The sequence below is a fragment of the Macaca fascicularis genome, chromosome 1 (genome assembly GCF_037993035.2).
Source record: "Macaca fascicularis isolate 582-1 chromosome 1, T2T-MFA8v1.1".
Taxonomy (NCBI): Eukaryota; Metazoa; Chordata; class Mammalia; order Primates; family Cercopithecidae; genus Macaca; species Macaca fascicularis.
The window spans coordinates 219,142,512-219,162,647 of record NC_088375.1 but is presented as its reverse complement, the minus strand read 5'-3'; the positions used below and the strand labels follow the sequence as shown (position 1 = coordinate 219,162,647).

Sequence of the window (20,136 nt, the reverse complement as noted above, 5' to 3'; positions counted from 1 at the left end):
CAGCAGGGAAACGGGGTGTGAGGGGCAGGTGGTGGGAGGCCGGAGGGGAGGGAGGCTGGCGGGGAGGGCTGGCCACACTCTCCCGCACCTCGCACTTGTGGATGACGGAGCCGTAGGCCTTGGACTCCGTGCGATCACCGTAGGTGCCTGAGCGCAGGCCCCGGGCCTCGGCGCCGAGCTCCTGCCCCGAGTCTGTGCCCGCTGACTCCTCGTTCTCGTTCTCCTCGGGGGCCTCTCCGTTCTCCAGCTGGGGACCCTCCTCCTTGACCTCAGCTGGCCCTGCGCCCTCCTCTTCTTGCTCCTCTTGCTCCTCTTGCTCCTCTTCCCCTTTCCGGGCGGGCTCCACCTCCATTTCTGCGGAGAGAAGGGCAAGCAGGGAGGCGCCTCAGAGGGCGCGGGGGCCTCGCAGCCAGGCCTGGGTCTGGACCCCACACGCAGCCCTCTCTGCCTGAGCTCCTGTCAGGGGCACCGGCAACATATGGAAGGGATAGTAAATGGCCCCAGCACTGGCCAAGGAAAGCCCCCGGGGTGCCTGTGAACTGGGTATTTGCTGCCTGGCGGATGCTGGTAGGCGGCTCAGCCAGCTGGGGTGGTGCTGTCGGCCAGCAGGCACTGGAGGGTTGCTGTGGGTGGGAAGGCACCCCTGTACGGTGCTCAAAGCTGGGAAGGAGCAGAAGCTCCAGGCCTTTGAAGGACGTGCCTGTGCTCACAGACACACGGCTAGCATGGTCAGCCAAGGAACGACCTCGAGACTCAAGAACATGCGAAGACCAAGGTGTCCCAAAGCTGAAGTGCATGGTGACTCCAAGTGGGACTGGCTGGAGGCAGGAGGAGAGAGGGAGGCCCCAGTGGGCAGTGGAGGCAGGGCCCTGGGAGGATGCACCAGGGAGGGCCTGGTCCTGGCTGGGCGGGGCTACCTTGCTCCGAGCTCTCGCACAAAGCAGCCTCAGCTTCTGCGGCAGCCATGCCACTAGTGGGGTCTGGCTTGAGCTCCACAGGCGGCGGCTCCCGGGGCGCATCGGCTTTCTCTGTCTGCTCTGCACCTGGGTGGGGGAAGCACCGGAGACTGGATTGCTACCCTCTCCCCAGGAGTCGGACACCTCTCCTGGACCAGCGAGCTGGTGGTGGCTGTGTATGGCCCAGGAGCGGAGGCCCCAGCACACCCCTAGCTGAGGCTGTTGTGTCTGCTCTGGCTGAAACAGACCCCCTGGGACATACAATAGGTCATTCTGGGTAACACAAGCTCAAGAGGTGCAGGTGCCCGTGCCACCTGCCCCAAGGCAGCCCTCACTACCCTGACAGGGCAGCCAGCTAGGTCCTCAGCATCTGACTCACCGCTGGCTGCGCTCTGGGCCTGACCGCCACGCTCCTCCTTGAGGTCCCTGCTGGGGCCTGTGGGTGCGCTGCGTCCCGCCTGCTCCAGCCTGCTCAGCGTGCTGGTGGCCGCCTTCTCCTCTTTAGCTCTCTTGTCCCCTCCTGGAGATGGTACAGGGCAGACCTGCCGTTTCCCATCAAGTGCCCGCCATTTGGAGGTGTGAGGTGGCCCAGAACTTGCTAGGTCTTCCTCGTCCTCCCTAGGGTACCTCTAAGTAGTGGTTTACTGATTTGTTCATTCACCAAATTATTCACAGGGCACCCACTCCATGCCAGCTGATGGCTGGGCAGTGGGAATACAACAGTGATGGTTCCTGCTTGTGTGGGACATGCAGACCTCATGTGTGCACTAACGGAGCTGATCAGAGGTCAGCACTAGGAAAGGGAGGAACGTGGCCTCTGGAAGTCTACAGCAAGGCACCTGGCCCATAGTGGGCATCTGAGGTCTTTATCTTAGCAGCTAAGGGGAGTGGAAGGAGGGGCTCAGGAGAATAGACCCACAGGAGGGTTTAGGAGCAAACCCTGCCCGTGTGCAAAGGCACTGAACCAGGCACGGCTCCCGGGTGCTCTGTAGGGGAAAGGCAGGCAGAGAGGCCACCCTCAGACCTGAGGCAAACCCTCGCCAGCACCCACAACCGAGTCAGGGCCAGATGAGGAAACTGAGACCCAGAAAGTCAGAGGCAGAGCCCACGTCAAAAGCCAAGGTCTCTGGCCATCTGCTTGGGAGCAGCTGCCAATAACCTACCTTCTGTGGCCAAGGCCTCCGCATTTCCCCCAGGGCTGGTAGCTGGCTCGGCAAGTGACTTGAGGGCATGGCAGGCCGTGATGATGTCCTGCATTTGGAGGAAGGTGGCCACAGCCAGCACATCATCCACGTTCTCAGGGCTCAGGCTCAGCTTGGCCGTGTACATAAACTCCAGCACCTGCCCCAGGCCTGCCGAGGACAGGACAGCTGTCAGAGACCCACCTCAAGATCCGGCACTGGCAGCCTGCCCCACCACTCCACCCAGCAGCAGGACGCAGGGATTCAGGAACAGCTGAGTGGCAAGCCTGCATCGCCCCATCTCCTGTGTGGGGAGGAGGCAGGTAACCTGGAGGATCTCAGCACTGCCAACAGCCTTGAAAAGAAGTGCTCACTGAGGGTCTCAATGCCTGCTCTGCACAGAGAACAGGTGTGAACGCCTGCCCTGCACAGAGGACAGGAGGTGTGAATGCCCGCACTGCACAGGGAACAGAAGGTGCGACTGTCCACCCTGCATGGAGGAGGATGGGCGGTGAATGCCACCCACGCGTGGAGAAAAGGAGGTGTGAATATGCACCCTGCACAGAGGACGGGGTATAAACGCCCACCCTGCACAGAGGACAGAGTGTGAATGCCTGCCCTGGACGAGGACAGAGGTGTGAATGCCCACCCCGCATTGAGGAGAGATGGTGTGAACACCTGCCCTCCACACCCTCTACTTGGCCGCTACACTTTGCTAGCAGGGGACACTCCAACCTGACTTTCATCAGGGCTCTGCTACCAACTCTGTATCTGACTGACCTCCAGGCCAGTCACTGACCTCTTTGGATCTCAGTTTCCACATCTATAAAATGGGAGAATAATACCTTCTCATGGCATGTCATGCCAGTCTGGGTTGGAAGTCCGAATCCAGGACCAGTTCCTTCCACAACCCCAAGGTCTTCCTGACACTGCTCCCAGCCCCTAGGCCTTCCCCATCACCTCTCCCCAAACTTCTAGTTAGTACTGGGGTAGATGCTTCAGGACTGACTCTCCCATGGAAAAGGGCCAGAGAGCATAGAGTCTGCCTGCTCTCCGCCCTTCCCAATGAGGCTTTTCCTGTGTTCACTGCAGCCTAGAGCTCATCATGAGCCTTTCCTGCCAGTTCTCCCCTTACCACTCCACTCCCAATCAAGACACATCCCCGAAAGGTGGGAGGAACTTAGTACTGACATGCTCATGGCCTGAAGCCTGTGCGGGAGGCCCGTTGCATCCCACAGCCTGCAGGTGCTGCCCTTGGAGGGTCTAGCATGGCACAGGGCCAGCCATAGCTTCTGGCCCTCAGCAAGCTCAGCCCCAGCCCTGACGGGGTACCTGCCGCGTTACTGATGTCCAGGTGCACCACGTCCTTCTGGTCCACAAAGAGCATCTTGAAGTACTCGCTGCAGGCCGCCAGCACTGCTTTATGAGCCTTAAAGTGAACACCGTCCACCACAAAGGTGCAGTCACAGAGAAGCCCCAGCTGCCGCTGCTGGTTCAGCTGTTCCAAGACGTGCTGGCTGTGCTGGGGAAAGTCCATGGCTGCAGAAAGCCAAAGGGCATTGGGGTTAGCATGGAGAAAGGACCTCAGACACACTCAGTCATTCCCAAACTCCCAGGCAAGCACCATGGAGAAGACAGAATTAAAACAAGTGAGGGCATTTCTGCCACAAAAGGGCAATTCACTCCAGATACCCCCTGCAAACCCAACTCAACCAACTGGTGGTTCCTGGATTCCTGGGTTTACTGGCCAGGAAAAGTGGCCCAAACCAAAAAGCATTGGGGCACCAACACGAGGCCTCCGCCTCCGTATCCAGGCTGGTAATGACATGAAACAGTCAAAAAAGGGAACAAACAGAAAACTGAAATGTGTCGTCATTTCAAAAATGAAGACGTGGTCACTTTAACATTTGTTACTAAAAGAATGCATGACAATCTCAAAATAAAGGACAGATGTTTCCATTGTTTTCTTTAAGAAAACTTTCCTATCTTGTTATTTTTCTCATTCTCTCATGGACAGGTGAAGACAAGACGGTGTTTCATCAGCCGGCGTTGCAGAGCTTGGCCCTCTCAGGCTCTGCGCATACCCCATCCCCCGCCAAAGCCTAGCTCTCCCTCTCTTTCCGACTCATGGGAACTACCTAGAGTTGCAGCCTTCTGACTCTAGAAACCTGTGTCCTGGTGGCCATCCCAGGAGAAACAACTTTGATCCTGACACCAAGAGCTGCTGACCTGGCCACAACTTCTCTGTCAAGGGCCTCACTTAATGCCTGGAAATCCCACAAGTGAAAATGCTCAGGAAAATTCCATGGCCTGGTGCCGAGCAGTCTTGAACTGCACAAGCCGTGACTAAGTAACTATCTAAAACAGCTCTCCCTCCCACCTCACCACCACCCAGAGTTGGCGTCAACATCAGCAATTGTCTAGGGAAAATAAGCAGGCCCTCTTTTCTAGAAAGAACCCATTTCAGAATGTTTGAACAGAAAAATCAACACCCACTGTCTGGGGCCACATTAGACATATTCAACTGGGCACGGCTGTCACGCCCTGGCCCAGGATCTGCTAAGGGGCAGTGAGTTCTCTGCCTACTCCTCCTCTTCTCTGAGGCCTGAGTCGGCACGGGGCTGGACCCCTGCTTCTGGGCAGCTGAGAGGGACACTTTGAGGCTCTCTGCCCCCGGTTTTGGCAGCTCTGCCCCAGCTTGGGTGCTCCCCAGACATCAGCATCTTGGGAGTGAATCACCGCGGCAGCTCTGAAGCTGCCGTGGCCATGCATGGCTATCGGGCTGTGATGAGTCGCAGAGGAAGCCACACCCCTCACACCAGCATAGGTCGGCCTTGAAGGGCGCCAAGGCCCCCTACCATGTGATGTCTGGAAACTTTTCACAAGTGGGGGTATCTGCTGAGGGGGGGAAGTGATGCAACAAATAACGGGGAGCATGGCAGTGGCAACAGGCATGAGCCACAGCGCACCAGCCTCCGAGCCACAAGTTCAGCACTGCGGCTGCTGCCGGAGACTCAAAAACGGCCGTTCCCTCCCCCTACACATCTCCGCCCCGGCTTCGGCTCTCTCAGTGACATTCCTAAATGGCTGCGGCTAGAGCTCTAAATGTAAGCACTGGAGAGCCAGGGCCAGCCCTGAAATCAGGAGGTAAGGCCCTGGGGCAGCTGGCCCCGCACCAAAGCCAAGCGGCTGGCAGCAGCACACGGCCACCTGGAGCATAGTATAGAGGCCTTTCTTTCCTGTCCTCAGTCCCTGGAAGCAGCAGGTTCCCATCTGTGACCTGAAAGAACACAAGGGAGAATCGTGGCTGCGCTGCTCCTATGCACTGGATGTGGGGAGGCACCAATGTCCAGCTTGTGGATCAAGACCTCAAGGGCACAAAGGGCAATGTGAGTGCAGAAGGAACCAAAGGTAGGGGCGAGGTGGGCCCAGGCCACATCAACCCTAGAGCTGTCTTCTCCTGGCTGTGGAAAAGGTCACGCGAGCACACAGGTGTGTGGGTGGCAAGCCCTGGGCCTCAATTGCTAGTCACCCCCTACATACCCAGGAGCCCCAAGTGCAGAAGAGGGGAATACCAGGGCCCACACAGGGCAAAATCCTCAACTGGCTTCAGAAGCAGCCCATCTGGAACTTGCAAGTGAGGCCCAACCCTTCTCTCCTGGCTGTGTGCCCGGCTTCCTCACCTTCCCCAGGAGCCAACCTGAAACTTAAGCCATCCAGGTGCTGAAACAAACTGGGGAGCATCAGCTGAACCCCCAGAGGTACAGACAACCCTCTAGCAGGAAAACCATCTGACCTGCCAGGAAGAGACAAGTGAGAAGACTGCTGGCCAAGGGGAGGGACAGGATCAATCCGCCTGTCTGGGCCGGAGTCTGGGATGATCCTCCCTATGGCCAGGTGCTCTGGGGCTTCCTGGCAAGCACAGCCCCACCCAGCCATACAGCTATCCTGGGACTGGATGGAGGGATGGATGGATGGATAAGCTCGACAGATTAGGTAAGACACATTCGCTAGATAATAAAATAGTAAAGGCCCTGAGGACATACCACCACCCGCCAAGAGAGCAGCTGTGTGCCCATGAGCAACGTTCACTTTTCCAATGCAAGATGCCCACCCAGAAGTGGGCTCCTCCCACACATGGTGTTAGGAGGAGAAACAGAGGCGTCTGTAATCCTCTGAGGCTGCTCCAACAGAGACATGCACCAAAAGGGAAATGATAAGAGGTAGGGAGGAAGAAGTGAAGATGGGCAAAGTAAGGGAAGGAAAGGAGAGGGGAAGGAAGGAAGGGAGGGAGGGAGGGAGGGAGGGGCCCTGTACCCACAGAGAGATCAGCGGCAGCTGAAATGCACTTACCAGTACGATCTGGGACTGGCCTCCCAGGGGTGCAAGAGCAGCTCGAGGGGGCCAGGAGGGGGCGGACCAAGTGCTAAATGGTGTCACCCGCAGAACTGTGTCACCGTGGACTTTACAACCCGAGCCCCACCCTCATGGGGCAAGTGGAGCTCAGGGTCCCCCAGGCTGTTTCCCAGCCGGGAAGCTTGAACAGCCCCTCTCTCAAGGCCCGTGGTGAGATGGGAGGCATGGCCAGCTGGGTCCTTCCCTCAGAGGGGCTGAGCTAGAACTAGGCAGTCCTCCACCTCCAACCCACGCAAACTGCTCTGGAGGGATCACCAGCCTGTGTCCTAGTTCCTCTCTTATCTGTTCCTCAGCCACAGGAACCCAGCAGGATGGCCAAGCTTGGATGGACACAGGAAAAGGGTCTGGGAGTGAAGGGGCGTGCAGGTCCTAGGAGCATATCGCCTCCTAAGTACATGCTAGGAGGGGCTGTCTGAGGAGACGTTAACCACAGTAATCAGATCAACAGCCAGCTGCTCCCCATCACCTGTGCGGGCACAGACGGTGAAGAAATACTGTTCCCACCAGGCAGCCTGCCCCCACCCTACCCTTGGAATACGGTGACCATCGCTCAAGCACAAGTGTCAAGGTCTGTGGTCTCTACTTCATCTTGCGTGATGGGCGATAAATACGGGCACTAGTTAAAGCGACTTCTAAGGAAGATCCGAAAACCTTAGACCCACGGAAAACGCCAACAGAACAAGACCACAGAGCCCAGCAGCCCAGAGTCCTCACTTTAGATGCAGACTGACCTGACCACCCCCTCACAACGTCTTGGCTGCAATCGGGCACCTTTTCCGAACACCTCCAGTCACTCAGTTTTTCTCCCTGACCTCGGGTGTCAGAGCTGGGATGCTGTCCTGATGACCAAAAGCTTAGCTGGACACAGAGCCCTGGGTTCCCTCACAAGGAATTCACTGAGGAACAAAAAAGTGAGGCACTGAGGACACCTGTAGTGTGAGTCCGGACAAGCACACTGACACAGCGGAACGGACGCAGCGGAACTGACACGGCGGAACAGACGTGGACCATGTAGGGCCCCTCTCAGGATGGCCAGCAATTCTTCCCCTGCCAGGGCCACCAAGCCTCCCATGGAGAGACGGTGTCTCTTTCCCTTCCATTGGAATCTGGATGGTCCAATGACGACTCTGACCATCAGGATGCAGGGACTGTGCCAATTCCAGACCTAAAGCTAAAGAAGCCTGGAAGATCCTGCTCTGGCTCCTGGGAACCCAGTCACCGAGCTGGAGGAAAGTCCAGGCTCCCGTGTGAGTGGGAAACACATGGAGGGGCTCTGGGGAGAGGGCACGCGGAGAAAAGCAGAGAGGCCTCTGACAGCACCAACGCTCTGTGGCGAGGGACACACTTTCCTGGACCTCCCAGCCCAGCTGCTCGCTGCTGCACGCACGGCCTCAACCAGCACCTCGGAGCAAGCGACTGCCCGTTCATCCATAAAACTGTAAGAAATACTGACTCACTGATGACTTATGCCACTGGGTTTTGGGGTGGTGTGCTGTGCAGCAAGAGATAGGAGACAGACGGTAAAACTATACAGAAAAGGAAGTGATTAAGCCACAGGTTCAGGATGCCGGTGCTCCCTGGGCGGGGGAGGGTAAGCAGAGGACTTCTGAGATCCTGGAAGTTTTTCTTTCTTTACTTGGAGGCCCCTGGATTTATTACTTAAACTAAACGTGTATATTTCATGTACATTTACATGAAAACTATTTCAATTTTTTAAAAAAAATCATTACTTTTTTGTAGAGGCAGGATTTTACCATGTTGCCCAGGCTGGTCTCAAACTCCTGAGCTCAAGCAATCTGCCTACCTTGGCCTTCTAAAGTGCTGGGATTACAGGTGTGAGCCACTGCACCCAGTCATTTTTCAAAAATTTTAATAAGAAAAAGTGAGATTCAGTTGCCAGATTTGATCCAGTCATGGCACGGAGTGTGCAGGCCAAGGCTGGGGTGCTCCCAACCACACTCCCGGCCATGCTCACCAGGGCTGCCTTGAGGCCCAGCATGGCAGCGAGGGTCAGAGGAGCTAAGAGAGCCACCAAGGCTCCTGTGGACGGGATTCAGAAGGGCTGGCCCCAGAAAGCACAACCCATCGCATCTGTCTTGCAGTTCCAAAGCACCACAGGCTGCTGGGTAAGAAAGGTTTCTGTTTGGAACATGAAATCCACTCTGGTGCCAAGTTCCACATTGCTGCCTCCACGACGCAGGGATTCCAGTGGCAGCTGAGCCCCGTGGAAGCAGCAGAGCCTCCTGGGACAGGCCAAGCAGGATCTGTATCCGGGTTCCACCAGCCACTCGCAGGTGATCTCCAGCAAAGCTTCTCCAATGGCCAACGGGGCTAATGGTATGACTTCCTTTGTGACAGGATTAAATTAAGTAACATATGTCAAGGCCCGGTACAGTGCCCGGCACATCGTGAGCATGCAGCAAACTACTGTGACCAGGAAGCACAGATGCACATGATAGTTCTGTTTTTTTAGGCCAAAGACTTTATCAGATGGTTTCTATATACCCCTTTACGCTGGGCATACTGGGTGTGTTTGAAAACTATGTGGTGACTTGACCTTGTTAAGAGGTTGTAATCATAACCCATTACTCCTAAATGCAATCTGGAAAAATCCCAGAGCACAATTAGCATGAAGAGAGGGAGGAAGTGACGGGAGGGGCACTGAGTGGAGAGATATCTAGAGCTATTGTCTCTGCCAGGAGGCACTTTATATTGAACAACTGTTCTGTTAAACCCCAAGGGTGCTCCCAGGCGAAGGCTGGAGTGCAGGCCCAGAGCGCTAAGTGGCCCCAGAGAGCACAGCTCCATCTCAGAGTCAAATGGACACCTGTCAAACATGAAATGTTACCCAGGTTATTAGTGTGCACTAAACTACCTGCAGGGTTTCCACACTGCTGCAGAGGGAAGCCATTAAGCCAGGAAGCAACTGGCCTACCACAGGGAGACACTGATCTTCACAAACAACAGTCTCCGGCTCCCAGAATAAGCTGCACCCAGCTATGAGCCTTGTCATGAGCCATCTCGTGTCCAGGTGCTTGAGGAACCTACGGGCACGTGAGAAGGATCACCATTTGGCTTCCAGTTGCTCAGCATTCTTGATTTTCTAGAAATACAGGTGGATCAACATAAACTTCCAAAGGAGCCAGGTACAATGGCCCACGCCTGTAATCCCAGCACTTTAGGAGGCCAAGGCAGGAGGACTGTGGGAGGTTTGAGAGCAGCCTAGGCAACATGGTACTACCCTGTCTCTACAAAAGAAATTTAAAAACTACCTGAGTGTGGTGGCACACACCTGTGGTACCAGCTACTCAGGAGGCTGAGACAGGATAGATTAAGCCTAGGAGGTCGAGGCTGCAGTGAGCTGTGATTGTGCCACTGCACTCCAGCCTGGGCGATGGAGCAAGACCCTGTCTCAAAGAAACAAATAAAAAACTTCTGGCCAGGTGCGGTGGCTCACGCCTATAATCCCAGCACTTTGGGAGGCCAAGGCTGGTAGATCACTTGAGGTCAGGAGTTTGAGGCCAGCCTGGCCAACATGGCAAAACCCCATTTCTACTACAAATACAAAAATTAGCCAGGTGTGGTGATGAGTGTCTATAGTCCCAGCTACTCAAAAGGCTGAGGCAGGAGAATCACTTGAACCCGGGAAGCGGAGGTAACAGTGAGCCAAGATCGCACCACTGCACTCCAGCCTGGGTGACAGAGTGAGACTCTGTCTCCAAAAACAAACAAACAAACAAACAAACAAATGAAAACTTCCAAGAAAATGGAAGTTCATACCAGGCCAGGCTTGTGAGCATGAAACCTACCTGCCCAACCCCACCAACCACCCCAGTTTGACAACACATTCCTTTGAGTGCAAGGGATGGCAGAAAAGCAAAGATGAACAAAACCAACCCTGCTGGCACTTTCCTCCTCACCCAGCAAACACTCTTCTTGTATTAAGATTGGATTTCTCAAACTTCTAAAATCACTTTCTCCTTTAGATAAACATACAAATCTTGGCCCCTCTCGACAACCCAATTCTGATATTTCTGCTGGAGAGTGCCCATTCCGAGCTTAAGAATCACTGCAATCTCTACACACTCCCAACAGCCAAGGTTCAGTAGGATTTTCAGAAGTTTGTATGTATGATTAAAAAAAAAAAAAACAGATTTTTTTAAATCTTAAAAATGTGTAAATATAAAATGAAATTACAATGCTGACTTTGCTTTTCAAACTATACAACTACTGCTACCTTTCAGATTTAGGCCAGGTGCAATGGCTCACACCTGTAATTCTAGTACTTGGGGAGGCCGAGGCTGGAGGATCACTTGAGGCCAGAAACTTGAGACCAGCCTGGGCAACATAGTGAGACCCCATCTCTACAAAATAAAAATTAAAATATTAGCTGGACGTGAGCTATGACTGCACCACGGCACTCCAGCCTAGGTGACAGAGGGAGACCCTATCAACATCAACAACAAAAGTTTAGCCACACTTTTGAGGGGGCAGACACCCCTGCCTGATCCCTGATGGACCCCAGTGCTCTAGGACCATGCATGAAAGGGAAGGCTGGCGGGCCCTGAAAAAGAGCTGTCCAGGATTCCAGCAGCCCAGGCCAGCTTAGAATCCACTACGCTGGTATGCGCTCCAGGGACTTGTAAAGCTCAACACTGGGTAAATTAAGGGGCCTTCCTGCCAAAAAGACAAAATCACGACATGTAGGACTTGGGCAGTACCTGATCATTCCCCAAGGCACACACACCCATTAGCCACAAACACTTCGAGTGTCAAGCAAGGGCACTGACACTGCCTTAAATGACACAATGTGTCACCCCCTCTCTCCTACTAGTTTAATAAACTCACTGCAAGGTGGGGCTCCTTATTTCTTCCTTACAGCTGTTTATAGCACGTTACCCAGAACCCTGCTCTCAAGTGGTTACAGATCAAATGGGGAATAGGCCTGTTGAGAGCAGAGATCCCTGGCCTTTTTGAGAATGACTAACTCAATGTCAAAGTATTTCCTAGACCCTTACGAAATGACAGCTGTACTTCTGGTACAACTTGTTAACTGAGAAAATAGACAGAAGCCACTATGAAAAAGTGAATGCCCATTCTATCAATCACAAAGGCATTTGAGCAACAATTCTATGTACATGGATAAGAAATTTCCCCAATATAGAGAAAATCAGTGGGTGATACAGCTGCTCATTGGCTCATAATTATTGATTGCCCTTTAGGGGTACTCAGCCTATAAATTAGGAAACAGATACATATAGAGAGAAGACTAATGAATTTCACAAACGTCTAATGAGTCTACCTTGTGTTTGTCCTAGGTACTGTGTTAGAGCTTCGAACTGAGTGGGGAAGACAGGTAATAAATGGGTATAATAAACAATGGCAGCTACCAAGTGCTGTGGAGAAACTAAAGCAAGCTGAGCAGATCGAGAGGCAGGGGCTGTTTACTATTTAAGAAAGGAGGCGGCCGGGTGCAGTGGCTCACGCCTGTAATCCCAGCACTTTGGGAGGCTGAGGCGGGTGGATCATGAGGTCAGGAGTTCAAGACCAGCCTAGCCAACGTAGTGAAACCCCATCTCTACTAAAAATACAAAAAATTAGCTGGGCATGGTGGTGGGTGCCTGTGATCCCAGCTACTCAAGAGGCTGAGGCAGGAGAATTGCTTGAACCTGGGAGGCTGAGGTTGCAGTGAGCTGAGATCGCACCACTGTATTCCAGCCTGGGTGACAGTGAGAGACTCCTTCTCAAAAAAAAAAGAAAAAGAAGAAAGAAAAAGAAAGGAGGCAAGGGGGACCTCAGAGGAGGTGGCATTTAAGCAAAGACCTGAATGAGGTGTAAGAGTGAGCCAGGCCACGTATGCCAGGGACCATCACAGACATGAGGAAGAGCAGATGCAAAATCCCTGAGGCGGGCACGACCTTGGCACAGGGGCCGGTGTGTCTGGAGAGGAGGAGGTGTGTGGCACAGGGGCCGGTGTGTCTGGAGAGGAGGAGGTGTGTGGCACAGGGGCCGGTGTGTCTGGCCAGTGTATGTGCACAAGAATGACAGCAGCAGGGGCTGAGCTCGCCCAGGCTCACAGGGACACAGCGGACTCTGAATTTCTTCTAAGTGCACTGGGATGCCTTGGGAGTGACGAAGAGTGACAGAAAAGAGCAGAAGAGTGAGGTTCCTAAAAGGCCCCTCTGACTGCAGTGCACAGACAGACGGCAAGAAGGCTTAGTGGGGGCCCCAGTTAGGCTACTACAGTAGAGAAGAGATAGCAGTGGCCTCACCAAGGAGGTAGGAAACAGGCGAAAAGCGGTTAGATTAGGAATATGCTTTGGCAGAGCTGATCAAGCAGATGTGTGTTGTGACGGAAGGAAAGGAGTCAAGGATGATACTAAGATCTGTGCCCAGAGACACTGGCCCAGTGGCAGTGCCGCTTCCAGACAGGAGGAGGAGTGGCAGGAGGAGACTCCATGGGGGGAATCGGAGTTCTGTTCTGGCCAATTACAGCTGAGATGTCTTGTAGAGACGGTAATTAAAGCCATAAGGTGGAACAAGATATCCATAGAAGCAGGTATTGGATAAACAAGAGAAGGAACCAATGGACTCAGAATCCCAGCTCCAAACTTAACACAGTGACCTCAGGCAAGCATCTCTGAGTTTTAAACTGCTCACCTGTAAAACAGGAAAACCACCATAAATACGAGCGTTCAATGAGACAACAAGCAGATAGAAGTGTTGCCCAAATATTGGCAAAAGTGGAATTAGATATTACTTCTCTAACACAGCTCTGTGACTGATACACAGTTAAAACAAAAGGGAAATGATGAACTAATAAAACAAAAACAAACCAGATGATCCCAAGTGGCCTCTCCGTACCAGGGCAGCACAGGGCTCCTGCCAAAGAGGACAGCAGCTGGCCAAAGCCTTGGGAGGGCAGCTGACGGAAGCCAACAGAGCCGCAGCCTGGTCCAGTACGACAAAAAAAGTGCACAGATGTTGCTTCTCTCTGGCTGCAGGCTTCCACCATCAGGCCTTTGTTATGGTGCAGCTTAGGGCAGAAGGCCTGGGAACTCAAGTTCAATATAGAAGGATTCGGGGGTCCAATCTCCATAACTGGTGGGCTGAGGGGATGGTGGAGTAGACGTTTACTTCAAAGTCCACTGCGAAGTGCCAGGGGCCCTGGGATAAGGCTGGCTCTGAGCCCCAGCCCCTCGACCTTCACTGGGGAAGAAGGACAGTGTGATGAGTGCTGAATGGGTGCTGCTGAGTGCCAGCCTGGGAGGATGTGACCACACCTAAAGACAGACAAAGGCAAGAAAGACGTTTGGGCAGGGGACAGCATAAGCAATGATAGCTGAGGGGCCAGGGGGAGAAGGGGGATCATGCCCCAGCACACAAGAGGAAGGAGGGGACAAAGTGATGGGAAACACAGCTGGAGGGCCAGCCCGGGACTAGGCACTTGGGCTGGGACCACCACACCAGGACTCAGGGACAACTTTGGCAGTCAGGAGCCACACTGCAACTTGAAAGGGGGAGATGAAGTCTCACTGGGCTGGATCCTTGGGATGGGAAAAATGGGATGATATCACCCCCAGGTGGCCCTAGAAGGGTTTAGCTGGTGCCAAGAATCCCACACACTCTTACATGATTCTTTCTGGCAGCCTGCACAAATGACCCTCCCACTAAATACTGTTAAATCCTCTAAAAGTTTTAAGCACCTCTTCTTGGAGTAGCTCAAAGTCTCTTAAAATTTAGTATCTGACCCTTCCCAGTGGAAGGTGGGCCATGCCATTTGTCCAAAACTATAAGCCCAGGCTAAGAATGTATACATCTTACTTATTTTTAAAAGACAGCAGCCACATTTCTGTAGGGTATACATGAAACTGGTAATGAGAAGCCCCTCAGGGGAGCAGGGGAAGTGGGGAAGGAGCTGAACTTTTCACTATATATCCTTTCTGTATTGTTCACCACTTGTAAACACTATCTATTAAAAAATTAAAACTGAGAAAGCTGAAGAAGAATGGAGAGAAAAAGAGGAGGGGAGGAGGGAAAGAAGGAAGGAAGAGGGAAGGGAAGGAGGGAGAAGAGGGAGAGAGGAGATGGAGGGAAGGAGAGAGGAGATAGAGGGAAGGAGAGAGGAGATGGAGGGAAGGAGAGAGGAGATGGAGGGAAGGAGAGAGGAGATAGAGGGAAGGAGAGGAGATGGAGGGAAGGAGAGAGGAGATGGAGGGAAGGAGGGAGGTTCCAGCTATCTGGGAGGCTGAGGTGGGCAGATCACCTAAGCCCAGGAGTTTTGAGGGTACAGCGAGCTATGATCATACCACTGCACTCCAGCATAGGCAACAGAGCAAAACTCTGTCAAAAAGTAAAAATAAAAAAGACAGGAAAGAAAGAAAATAAAAGGCTGCAAAGTCAGAGACCTAAGTCCTTTATTTCTATCTACCATAAAATCTTTAAGACATTTTCTACAAGACCTGGTGACTGAAAACTTCTCAAAGGAAAACATTTCTCATGAGGGAAATGGAAAATTGTGGTAATGTGCACAGAGAATCAATGTATTACTCAGGAAAACAATATGAGCAAAAATTCCTTGAGGGGATGCCCCTAGCACAGCAGCTGGTGCTCTCGTGTTTAAATACAGAGGAAGCCCCTGACACTGCGATGAAACTGAAGTCCTTCTCCCTGGGACACACCCACACACAGTTCAGCATGCAACTGTGGGGGGCGTGCTACTCCCAGGACCCAGTTAAAACACTCCTACCCCGGAATCCAGCCAAAGCTAGTTAAGTGCCTCAGGCAGGAGTACTTGAATCTCTGTACCTTAATTCCTCTTCTGTAAAACAGAGATGATGGCAAAAGTTTCTTCTTCATAAAGCTACTGCTGGCCACCATCATTCTATCATTACACATAAACCCATGCCAGCAAGGCTGATAAATTATAGAAAACATTTGGCTTGAAATTGTTTTTAATTTTTTAAAAAAGAAAAAATATATATAGAAAAAACACAGCCCAATGCTGTCATCCTTGTCCTGTCTTCCAAACATGGATGTAAAAATCTCATCAGTAATCCAGGCACCCATGAAGTTTCAACCTGAAAAAAGGAAAAGGCCCCACACACTGCAATGCTTTACTCCACTTGACAGGAATCAGAATTAAAGGCATGAATGCTTCATACTTGATGGTAACCGCCACCTTCTTTCTACAAAGGACACAAGGACTGCAGAAGCAAAGAGGCTTTCACTGAGGCAGAAGAACATGACAATCACAAGGGAAGGGCTAGATGGCCCATGATACTCTTTAAGATCAAGAATTCAAGCCAAAAGAAAAAAGCAGGTTAAGTATGAACTGGAAATGGATATAGCTGGACTTCCATGTAGTACAGGCTCTTCAAGTGTGACTGACTTTTCCTGGGTTTGTATCCTCACTAGGATTAGGTAACTGCCAAGGTCCCTCGTAGTGATAAGATGTAATACATGCTTCAGCCTGGGCAACATAGCGAGACCCCATCTCCACAAAAAAATACAAAAATTAGCCAGGTGTGCTGGTGGTGCCTGTGGTCCCAGCTACTCGGGAGGCTGAGGCGGGAGGATCACCTAAGCCCACAAGGTTGAGGCTGCAGTGAGCAGTGATTGCACCACTGCACTCCAGCCTGGGCAACAGAGTGAGACCCCCCATCTCGAAAAAAGAAAAAAGATTTAAGAAACGCTGCATAAATGAATGAATGATATCATTAATGAGACTGCCATGCATTCGAAGTATAACAGATGCAGTGTGACAATTAAAATGAGGCATTTACCTAGCAGTTAGCAGATTTTTTCCACTTAAAAACTTTCCCTACAGTATTATCTTTTTCCAACTATGAACATGAACTGTATAGGACATGAACACCAACTATGAAATACATATGGCAGAAGCCAACATCAGATTTTATATTTCCTATTCCAAATAGGATCAAGCTAAGATTCTATAAAACTTCACTGGGAAAAAACTCAATGAGTAAGAGAATATTTTAGAGGAATATTTTGGGGATCCCGAAGCCTTAAGTTGGGACTCGATAATCAGTGGTCAAGACTCAACGTCTCAGTTTCCAGTGATGTTTCAAAACTGCTGGGCTTCTCGATCTGGATGCAGAAGTGCTGTCCTACAGCAGAGGTTCCAGAAGCAGCCCAGTGAGGATTAGGAGAGACTCAGGGGCACAGGGCTCCCCTTCAACAAACAGCGCGGCTGACCTCCAGCCCCTGAAATCCCTACCGCCTGCGGCTGCGATGAATCAGCAAAGCTGCTCCCAGGCCAAGCCTTGAAACGGAAGGCTTGCAACCCTGGCTGGTTTCCCACCAGCCGCTTTGAAGGGCAAACTTCTGAGAGAAACTTGGAGACGACCCCCAAGTGTGGCCTGGCTCCTGGTCCTAATAAGACCAGGGAGGTGGGCGGAATGGGATGGAGAGGGAGGCACAGCTAGTGATGACAGGGGGTGGGGTCCCAGTGGAGAAGTATATTTTACGATGTTAATATATATGCTTTATCAGTAAACCGGGAGAGGTGGCTCATGACTCTAATCTCAGCACTTTGGGAGACGGAGGCAGGAGGATTGCCTGAGCTCAGGAGTTGAAGACCAGCCTGGGCAACATGGTGAGATCCCATCTCTACAAAAAATCCAAAATAATTTAGCCGGGCATGGTGGCACATGTCTATGGTCCCAGCTACTTGGGAGGCTGAGGTGGAAGGATCACTTGAGCCTGGGAGGTTGAGGCTGCAGTAAGCTGAGATTGTGGCACTGCCACTCCAGCTTGGGTGACAGTGCGAGAGCTTATCTTGAATAAAATAAAAAATAAAATAAAATGAAATAAAAATTGTGAGTCCTGGTAAGAGACTGCGGGTGGAACTGTGCCCTGTGTGCAGAGAGGAAACTCAGCCTCGCTAATAACAGCTCCATCTGCTGAGACTCCAGGGGAGGTTACTGGCAAGAGAAACTCACGGGATGGTTGTTTCCGGTGCAAACAGACCCTAACCCACAGCAGCCATGAAGGGAGTAAGGGCCAGAGCTGCTGTGGTGCCCCACCCACAGTGTTTCACACTTCCATGCGCCTCACCAGTACTCACAGTGATCCTGGGAGGAGGGACTAACACAGCCACCCGCATTGAGGAGATGAGCAAATCACAGTTTAAGAGCTTGTTGCTGACCTAGGTTGCACTGCCCTGCCCACATTCAAGGCCAAGTCCATCATACTCTAAAAACTGTGCCCTTTCCACTACAGAAAAGGACAAAACTTCTGTGGACAAACACAGAATAGCAGGTTCATCAGATTCTGAGCCTGTACCAAACGGACACATTCTCTGTCATCACAGGCACATAACAATCTCTCTTCCTTATACTAATGAGTGCTATAAAACATCGTATTGGCCGGGCGCGGTGGCTCAAGCCTGTAATCCCAGCACTTTGGGAGGCTGAGACGGGCGGATCACGAGGTCAGGAGATCGAGACCATCCTGGCTAACCCGGTGAAACCCCGTCTCTACTAAAAAATACAAAAAACTAGCCAGGCGAGGTGGTGGGCGTCTGTAGTCCCAGCTACTCCGGAGGCTGAGGCAGGAGAATAGCGTGAACCCAGGAGGCGGAGCTTGCAGTGAGCCGAGATCCGGCCACTGCACTCCAGCCTGGGCGACAGAGCGAGACTGCGTCTCAAAAAAACAAAACAAAACAAAACAAAACATTGTATAAAACCCAGAAGTAGTTGGCTATGGTGGCACATGCCTGTAGTCCCAGCCACTCGAAAGGCTGAAGCAGGAGGATCACTTGTGGCCGGGAGTTCAAGGCTGTAGTGAGCTTTGACTGCACCGATGAATAACCACTGCGCTCCAGTCTGAGCAACATAGTGAGACCCTGTTTCTAAAAAAAATTTTTAAAAAATAAAAAAAATCCAAGGCTGGGCACAGTGGCTCACACTTGTAATCCCAACACTTTGGGAGGCCAAGGCAGACAGATTGCTTGAGCCCCAGAATTTGAGACTACCCTGGGCAAGATAGTGAGAACCCATTTCTAAAAAATATATAAATTAATTAATTTTAAAAAGCTCACACAATCCAGAAGTGAACATTACTAAGCAGTAATATATTCAGAGTTTGCTGCTGCCAGATGAAATGCAAAATTAAACCTATGAAACAACTCCATTTCTGGCAAAGGTACCCTGGCCAATTCTCCCACTGCCAACAGCCACAAATGCTGAATAAAAAGTATAAGACATCTTTTAAAATGCATCAAAGATTGGGAATGACAGTAAGAGGAATTAAAAATAAATTAAAATATATCAAAGAACTGACAGGTCAGTAAGTAATACGGAGAGGTCAAAACATATCTAAACAAGGGCTGAAGTCCAGAGAGCAAGTGGAACTCTGAGACCAGGTTTCAAGGAAAGACATTTGCAGAACTGGGCAAGATCGAGCCCCACCCTCCACCCCATCCCCAGGGGGAGGTCCCACGGGACCTTGGTGGAAAGAAGACAATATGGAAACGGCCTATATCAAATCTTGGTGCCCAACGGGGGAGGGAAAAATCTTCCCTGAGAATGTATAATGATTCGCAGTCCCCCAAAAGGACTACAGCCCACATTTACGCCTTATAAAACACATATTTCAGACAGCTGCAAGTGATCCCAGAAAGAAAGTATTAAATGCAAGAAGGAAGGAAGAACAATGAAAATAGTAAATATAAGTGAGCAAACCTAAACAAATGCTGAATAATGATGCTCATAAAAGTTGTAAAAGGACTGGCACAGTGGCTCACACCTCTAATCCTAGCACTTTGGGAGGCCAAGGCAGGAGGTTTGCTTGAGTCCAGGAGTTCAAGACCAGCATGTCTTTACCAAAAGAGACCCTGTATTTACCAAAAAAACAAAAAAAGTGAAAATTAGCAGGGTGTGGTGGCGAGTGCCTGTGGTCCCAGCTACTCGAGAAGCTGAGGCAGGAGGATTGCATAAGCCTAGAAGGTCAAGGCTGCAGTAAGCTGTGATTGTGCCACTGCACTGCAGCCTGGACAACACAGTGAGACCCTGTCTCTAGAGAGAGAGAGAAAAAAAAAAATGTTTAAAAAGAACTAAAATATACACCTACCGAATAAAAGTGGAAGAGGAAGTGACAGGAATTAAAGTGTTCACAGATCCTCACTGTTTGAGAGTAAGGTATAAAGACACTGACTAAATTTAGACTTTGATAAGTTATATAAATTGAAAGCTATACCACATTTATGGATCAGATGACTCAACATCACAAAAATGTCAACTCTACCCAATTTTAAATATTATAAACTCAATGCAATTCTAATAAAACATACCAACAATTGTTATGGCATTTGACAAGCATAATCTAACATGACAATGGGGCCAGGCAAGATGGCTCATGCCTGTAATCCAACATTTTGGGAGGCTGAGGCGGGAGGACTGCTTGAGCCCAGGAATTCAAGACTGGCTTGGGCAACATGGTGAAACCCTGTCTCTACAAAAAAGACAAAAATAGCTGAGCGTGGTGGCATATGCTTCTAGTCTCAGCTACTTGGGAGGCTGAGGTGGAAGGATAGCTTAAGCCTGGGAGGTCAAGGCTGT

The 20,136-nt window shown here is 51.3% G+C and overlaps 1 protein-coding gene across 18 annotated transcripts in view; it reads right to left on the bottom strand.

Annotated features, from left to right (window-relative positions):
• ZBTB17 (zinc finger and BTB domain containing 17) overlaps positions 1–20,136 on the bottom strand; it is a 34,478-nt gene that overhangs the window by 2,978 nt on the left and 11,364 nt on the right. For 4 of the 18 annotated variants that reach the window (XM_074019374.1, XM_074019380.1, XM_074019376.1 and 1 more), the window contains 5 exons: positions 3,470–3,676; positions 2,120–2,308; positions 1,336–1,498; positions 918–1,043; positions 89–354 (listed from right to left, as the gene is read on the bottom strand). In XM_074019374.1, the coding sequence (XP_073875475.1) occupies positions 89–354; positions 918–1,043; positions 1,336–1,498; positions 2,120–2,245 (681 nt within the window). In that variant the 5' untranslated portion in view covers positions 2,246–2,308; positions 3,470–3,676. The remainder of the gene's footprint in view (positions 1–88; positions 355–917; positions 1,044–1,335; positions 1,499–2,119; positions 2,309–3,469; positions 3,677–20,136) is intronic. The other 14 variants (XM_005544700.4, XM_065529521.1, XM_005544699.4 and 11 more) reach the window with 4 other exon arrangements.